This window comes from Engystomops pustulosus, chromosome 11 (assembly GCF_040894005.1).
Source record: "Engystomops pustulosus chromosome 11, aEngPut4.maternal, whole genome shotgun sequence".
NCBI lineage: Eukaryota > Metazoa > Chordata > Amphibia > Anura > Leptodactylidae > Engystomops > Engystomops pustulosus.
Window position 1 is genome coordinate 89,411,679 of NC_092421.1, and position 7,886 is coordinate 89,419,564.

The following is a 7,886-nucleotide window of genomic DNA, read 5'->3' on the forward strand; positions in this document are numbered from 1 at the left end:
GAGCGTATACAGCCCCTATACCTGTCTAAGGATCTCCCAGCTATTCTGGGATTCTGGGAGAATCCAGTTTCAAACCCTCCTAGTTTTTTTCAGAACAATGACCCTTGTGGAAAAAAAAGACGTGGCAAATCTGGCCACACACACTGCCACCCGATGGCAGAAAGTAAAGGACCGGTCGGCAGTGATGGCGGCAGTGCCACGGTTTATCACCGGAGCTCGGCTCATGATGAACACGTGTTTGTCCAGTGATGGCGGCAGTGCCACGGTCTATCACCGGAGCTCGGCTCATGATGAACACTTGTTTGTCCAGTGATGGCGGCAGTGCCACGGTCTATCACCGGAGCTCGGCTCATGATGAACACTTGTTTGTCCAGTGATGGCGGCAGTGCCACGGTCTATCACCGGAGCTCGGCTCATGATGAACACGTGTTTGTCCAGTGATGGCGGCAGTGCCACGGTCTATCACCGGAGCTCGGCCCATGATGAACACGTGTTTGTCCAGTGAAGGCGGCAGTGCCACGGTCTATCACTGGAGCTCGGCCCATGATGAACACGTGTTTGTCCAGTGAAGGCGGCAGTGCCACGGTCTATCACCGGAGCTCGGCCCATGATGAACACTTGTTTGTCTAGTGATGGCGGCAGTGCCACGGTCTATCACCGGAGCTCGGCTCATGATGAACACGTGTTTGTCCAGTGATGGCGGCAGTGCCACGGTCTATCACCGGAGCTCGGCCCATGATGAACACGTGTTTGTCCAGTGATGGCGGCAGTGCCACGGTCTATCACCGGAGCTCGGCTCATGATGAACACGTGTTTGTCTAGTGATGGCGGCAGTGCCACGGTCTATCACCCGAGCTCGGCCCATGATGAACACGTGTTTGTCCAGGGATGGCGGCAGTGCCACGTTCTATCACCGGAGCTCGGCCCATGATGAACACGTGTTTGTCCAGTGATGGCGGCGGTGCCACGGTCTATCACCGGAGCTCGGCCCATGATGAACACGTGTTTGTCTAGTGATGGCGGCAGTGCCACGGTCTATCACCGGAGCTCGGCTCATGATGAACACGTGTTTGTCTAGTGATGGCGGCAGTGCCACGGTCTATCACCGGAGCTCGGCTCATGATGAACACGTGTTTGTCTAGTGATGGCGGCAGTGCCACGGTCTATACCGGAGCTCGGCCCATGATGAACACGTGTTTGTCTAGTGATGGCGGCAGTGCCACGGTCTATACCGGAGCTCGGCCCATGATGAACACGTGTTTGTCTAGTGATGGCGGCAGTGCCACGGTCTATACCGGAGCTCGGCTCATGATGAACACGTGTTTGTCCAGTGATGGCGGCAGTGCCACGGTCTATACCGGAGCTCGGCTCATGATGAACACGTGTTTGTCCAGTGAAGGCGGCAGTGCCACGGTCTATCACCAGAGCTCAGCCCATGATGAACACGTGTTTGTCTAGTGAAGGCGGCAGTGCCACGGTCTATCACCGGAGCTCGGCTCATGATGAACACGTGTTTGTCTAGTGAAGGCGGCAGTGCCACGGTCTATCACTGGAGCTCGGCCCATGATGAACACGTGTTTGTCCAGTGAAGGCGGCAGTGCCACGGTCTATCACTGGAGCTCGGCCCATGATGAACACGTGTTTGTCCAGTGATGGCGGCGGTGCCACGGTCTATCACCGGAGCTCGGCCCATGATGAACACGTGTTTGTCTAGTGATGGCGGCAGTGCCACGGTCTATCACCGGAGCTCGGCTCATGATGAACACGTGTTTGTCTAGTGATGGCGGCAGTGCCACGGTCTATCACCGGAGCTCGGCTCATGATGAACACGTGTTTGTCTAGTGATGGCGGCAGTGCCACGGTCTATACCGGAGCTCGGCCCATGATGAACACGTGTTTGTCTAGTGATGGCGGCAGTGCCACGGTCTATACCGGAGCTCGGCCCATGATGAACACGTGTTTGTCTAGTGATGGCGGCAGTGCCACGGTCTATACCGGAGCTCGGCCCATGATGAACACGTGTTTGTCTATTGATGGCGGCAGTGCCACGGTCTATACCGGAGCTCGGCCCATGATGAACACGTGTTTGTCTAGTGATGGCGGCAGTGCCACGGTCTATACCGGAGCTCGGCTCATGATGAACACGTGTTTGTCCAGTGATGGCGGCAGTGCCACGGTCTATACCGGAGCTCGGCTCATGATGAACACGTGTTTGTCCAGTGAAGGCGGCAGTGCCACGGTCTATCACCAGAGCTCGGCCCATGATGAACACGTGTTTGTCTAGTGAAGGCGGCAGTGCCACGGTCTATCACCGGAGCTCGGCTCATGATGAACACGTGTTTGTCTAGTGAAGGCGGCAGTGCCACGGTCTATCACTGGAGCTCGGCCCATGATGAACACGTGTTTGTCCAGTGGTCCAGCACCAGATTCATGGAAACATGACGGGAAAGGAGATCATAAAGTGACCAGGAACTTACCAACTCTTTCACACTTTAGTGAGTCCCATAAGTTACAGTTGAAGTCATCGTATCCGGCCAGGAGCAGGCGGCCGCTGCGGGAGAACGCCACGGACGTGATGCCACAGATGATGCTGTCCTGAGAGTAGACGCTGAGCTCCTGGTCAGCACGGAGGTCAAACAAGCGGCACGTGGCATCATCAGAGCCGGTGCAGATGGCCTGACCACTGGGGAAGAACTGTGCAGAGGACAGGGTTAGACCACCATATCACCGGACCTCCCCCATTGTGCGGGCCGTGCCCATACTCACACAGATGGCATTGATGTCTGACTCGTGGCCAGTGAAGGTCTGTCTGCATTCGCCCTCTCGCACATCCCACAGCTTGGCAGTTGCGTCACAAGCCCCGGAGATGAAGAGGTTAAAGTCGGGAGACACAGCCAGGCTCATGCAGTCGCCGGTATGGCCCACAAACACCGTCTTCTGCTGCCCCGTCTCAATATCCCACAATGCACTGAGGGGAAAACAGTGGGGGGTGTAACATCTGGAGGCCCCAAAGTCTAGATTATGGGGCACCAGCACTAATTGTGTTCTATTCAGGATCTCCATCAATTGGCCCCGGCCGTGAGACCACTCACCATTCACCTGTGGGGGCGCTGCAGCTTACATGGAACCCTTACAGCCAGGCTTCTCCAATGATTGCAGGGGGTCCCAGCATTGGCACCATTTGTGGTCAGCCAATCATCTACTAAACTGGGGGGTTCAAAATATGGAAAGGAATATTACCAGGTGGTGTCTCCCGAGCTGGTGACGATCTGGTTATCATCCAGGAATCTACAGCAGGAGAGGTAACCTGCGGATTATAGGAGGGAAATTGTGTCAAAGGAGGAGGAGACCCCGTAAATCCCCCCCCCCCCCCCCCGCTCACAGGTGTATTAAGAGGTTACAGCACAAATACTGAGGGCGCAGTCACACCATGCGTTGGGTCGCGGTTTTTGGTGCATTCAGCCTTAATCACATGTTGAAGTAACATTGCATTTTAGGAAATGGAATGGAGGCGCAACGTTACTTCAACATGTGATCAAAAAAACGTGACGCAACGCATCCTGTGAATGCGCCCTGAGGGGCTATCGGTTGGATAGGTCATTAATCGTCCAATCAGCACAATGATGGGAGTCACACCCTTAGGTATCTAACCTTGATGGGCTACCCTAGAGGTAGGTCATGGTGGGGACTGACCTGTATGAGCCGCCAGCTCGCGGCTAACTCGGACATTTCCCTCGCGCGTCTTCAGATTGTAGATGGAGCACATGTTATCTAAACCACCGCATGCAACAAAGTTACCAGAGGGCGCATAGGCGCAAGTCATCACCCAGGAGGATCGCAGGGGGATAGCGTGGACCTTGAAGAATAAGAAGGTCAATGTAGGTGGATCAGGATGAGGACACGGACCGGTACATAATATTCATAGTGTAGACAATGCTCTAATCTACGTGGACTCCAGAACGATACATTGTAACGAAGCAGCTGCTGACTTCATAGACCTGATCTGACTATAGGAAGAGCTTCTGCAGGTCTCACAATGGAAAGGATCTCACCTTGTTTGTTGTATACGTGTCCCAGACAATGAGTTTTCCATCCTGAGAGGCGCTGACCAGGAGTCTATAGAACACAACATACAGTCAGCGGAAGTACTACACATCCCAGCATCACCTGAACACTGAACCTTCATTTTTGCTCTATGATTTGAGAACTATAACCCCCAACATGTCGCACCACCAGACATATATACTAGTAAGGGGTCCTAACACCATGGAGCTGGTGGCTTCCCGTCTGTCGGCTCTTTCCTTGGTGACTGATGTAAAGCGCTGCCGTCGGGCCGGGTACCGGGGGATGTTACTGCTGTACATTGCCACTGCTATGGAGGTCACAGGAACTGCCAGGTCCATAACGCAGACTTTGATCTTTGGCAGTCTAAGTATTGTTTCTCCTGCTCTGTGCACTGTGATTTATCATATAGATCTGCCTGGAGATTATTAACCACTCAATGACAGCCAAAGTTTGTATGACGGCCCCATTGTAAGGACAGGGGGGCGTGAGACTTTCCCTTTGATGACCACCCGACTGCTGTATGATACTGTAACCACCTGGTGACTCTTGTAAGACTGTAACCAACAAGCTTGTGGCCTCAGCTTCAGCCGTTCCAGTTACCATTCGCACCGAGGTGCCCCATTCCTAGAGCCAATAGCCCTGGTGGTCCTTGACCTCATCTCTCAGTACTAGCAGTATAATGACCGGGCGCCGGACACAACCATATACAACTCTACCATATACACGGCCGGTACCTTGAGTCGGTGGACCAGTGCATTGCATAGATTTTAGCCAAGTGACCCCGGAGCGTTCTTCTAGTTCGTAACTGGATTCGTCCAACCACCTCCATCCCCGACGTGATCTACAAGAAGAGGCTGTGAGCGCCGAGCACTAAGGAAAACAATGGAAACAACAAGGAGACGACTTACCTGATCCAAGGTCGTGTCTGCACATTGTTTTCTGGCGTCCTGAAAGCAAATCATGAAGAGGAGATGGAAAATAAGAGGAGTAGTATATTGGGGGGAGGTGTAGTATATTGGGGGAGGTGTAGTATATTGGGGAGGTGTAGTATATTGGGGAGGTGTAGTATATTGGGGGAGGTGTAGTATATTGGGGGAGGTGTAGTATATTGGGGAGGTGTAGTATATTGGGGGAGGTGTAGTATATTGGGGGGAGGTGTAGTATATTGGGGGAGGTGTAGTATATTGGGGGGAGGTGTAGTATATTGGGGGAGGTGTAGTGTATTGGGGGAGGTGTAGTATATTGGGGGAGGTGTAGTATATTGGGGGAGGTGTAGTATATTGGGGGGAGGTGTAGTATATTGGGGGAGGTGTAGTATATTGGGGAGGTGTAGTATATTGGGGGAGGTGTAGTATATTGGGGGAGGTGTAGTATATTGGGGGAGGTGTAGTATATTGGGGGAGGTGTAGTATATTGGGGGAGGTGTAGTATATTGGGGGAGGTGTAGTATATTGGGGGGAGGTGTAGTATATTGGGGGGAGGTGTAGTATATTGGGGAGGTGTAGTATATTGGGGGAGGTGTAGTATATTGGGGGGAGGTGTAGTATATTGGGGAGGTGTAGTATATTGGGGGGAGGTGTAGTATATTGGGGGAGGTGTAGTATATTGGGGGGAGGTGTAGTATATTGGGGGAGGTGTAGTATATTGGGGGAGGTGTAGTATATTGGGGGAGTGTAGTATTGGGGAGGTGTAGTATATTGGGGGGAGGTGTAGTATATTGGGGGAGGTGTAGTATATTGGGGGGAGGTGTAGTATATTGGGGAGGTGTAGTATATTGGGGGGAGGTGTAGTATATTGGGGGGAGGTGTAGTATATTGGGGGAGGTGTAGTATATTGGGGGAGTGTAGTATATTGGGGGAGGTGTAGTATATTGGGGGAGGTGTAGTATATTGGGGGAGGTGTAGTATATTGGGGGGAGGTGTAGTATATTGGGGGAGGTGTAGTATATTGGGGGAGGTGTAGTATATTGGGGGAGGTGTAGTATATTGGGGGAGGTGTAGTATATTGGGGGAGGTGTAGTATATTGGGGGAGGTGTAGTATATTGGGGGAGGTGTAGTATATTGGGGGAGGTGTAGTATATTGGGGGGAGGTGTAGTATATGGGGGAGTGTAGTATATTGGGGGAGGTGTAGTATATTGGGGGAGGTGTAGTATATTGGGGGAGGTGTAGTATATTGGGGGAGGTGTAGTATATTGGGGGAGGTGTAGTATATTGGGGGAGGTGTAGTATATTGGGGGAGGTGTAGTATATTGGGGGGAGGTGTAGTATATTGGGGGAGGTGTAGTATATTGGGGGAGGTGTAGTATATTGGGGGGAGGTGTAGTATATTGGGGGAGGTGGGTATATTGGGGGAGGTGTAGTATATTGGGGGAGGTGTAGTATATTGGGGGAGGTGTAGTATATTGGGGGAGGTGTAGTATATTGGGGGAGGTGTAGTATATTGGGGGGAGGTGTAGTATATTGGGGGAGGTGTAGTATATTGGGGGGAGGTGTAGTATATTGGGGGAGGTGTAGTATATTGGGGGAGGTGTAGTATATTGGGGGAGGTGTAGTATATTGGGGGAGGTGTAGTATATTGGGGGGAGGTGTAGTATATTGGGGGGAGGTGTAGTGGGGGTGTAGTATATTGGGGAGGATAGTATATTGGGGGGAGGTGTAGTATATTGGGGGAGGTGTAGTATATTGGGGGGAGGTGTAGTATATTGGGGGAGGGGTAGTATATTGGGGAGGTGTAGTATATTGGGGGGAGGTGTAGTATATTGGGGGAGGTGTAGTATATTGGGGGAGGTGTAGTATATTGGGGGGAGGTGTAGTATATTGGGGGAGGTGTAGTATATTGGGGGAGGTGTAGTATATTGGGGGAGGTGTAGTATATTGGGGAGGTGTAGTATATTGGGGGGAGGTGTAGTATATTGGGGGAGGTGTAGTATATTGGGGGAGGTGTAGTATATTGGGGGAGGTGTAGTATATTGGGGGAGGTGTAGTATATTGGGGGAGGTGTAGTATATTGGGGGAGGTGTAGTATATTGGGGGAGGTGTAGTATATTGGGGGAGGTGTAGTATATTGGGGGAGGTGTAGTATATTGGGGGAGGTGTAGTATATTGGGGGAGGTGTAGTATATTGGGGGAGGTGTAGTATATTGGGGGAGGTGTAGTATATTGGGGGAGGTGTAGTATATTGGGGAGGTGTAGTATATTGGGGGAGGTGTAGTATATTGGGGGAGTGTAGTATATTGGGGGGTGTAGTATATTGGGGGAGGTGTAGTATATTGGGGAGGTGTAGTATATTGGGGGAGGTGTAGTTATTTGGGGGGAGGTGTAGTATATTGGGGGAGGTGTAGTATATTGGGGGAGGTGTAGTATATTGGGGGAGGTGTAGTATATTGGGGGAGGTGTAGTATATTGGGGAGGTGTAGTATATTGGGGGAGGTGTAGTATATTGGGGGAGGTGTAGTATATTGGGGAGGTGTAGTATATTGGGGGAGGTGTAGTATATTGGGGGAGGTGTAGTATATTGGGGGAGGTGTAGTATATGGGGGAGTGTAGTATATTGGGGGAGGTGTAGTATATGGGGGAGGTGTAGTATATTGGGGGAGGTGTAGTATATTGGGGGGAGGTGTAGTATATTGGGGGAGGTGTAGTATATTGGGGGAGGTGTAGTAATTGGGGAGGTGTAGTATATTGGGGGAGGTGTAGTATATTGGGGGAGGTGTAGTATATTGGGGGAGGTGTAGTATATTGGGGGAGGTGTAGTATATTGGGTGAGGTGTAGTATATTGGGGGAGGTGTTAGTATATTGGGGGAGGTGTAGTATACTGGA

General features: G+C 51.6%; 1 protein-coding gene across 2 annotated transcripts in view; it reads right to left on the reverse strand.

The window, feature by feature from the left end:
- The window catches only part of GNB3 (G protein subunit beta 3), a 75,579-nt gene that overhangs the window by 5,853 nt on the left and 61,840 nt on the right, over window positions 1-7,886 (reverse strand). For both annotated transcript variants that reach the window (XM_072129506.1, XM_072129505.1), the window contains exons 3-9: window positions 4,974-5,012; window positions 4,800-4,906; window positions 4,053-4,116; window positions 3,694-3,856; window positions 3,241-3,307; window positions 2,767-2,968; window positions 2,478-2,694 (exon numbers count right to left, since the gene is read on the reverse strand). In XM_072129506.1, coding sequence (XP_071985607.1) covers window positions 2,478-2,694; window positions 2,767-2,968; window positions 3,241-3,307; window positions 3,694-3,856; window positions 4,053-4,116; window positions 4,800-4,906; window positions 4,974-5,012 — 859 coding nt within the window. The remainder of the gene's footprint in view (window positions 1-2,477; window positions 2,695-2,766; window positions 2,969-3,240; window positions 3,308-3,693; window positions 3,857-4,052; window positions 4,117-4,799; window positions 4,907-4,973; window positions 5,013-7,886) is intronic.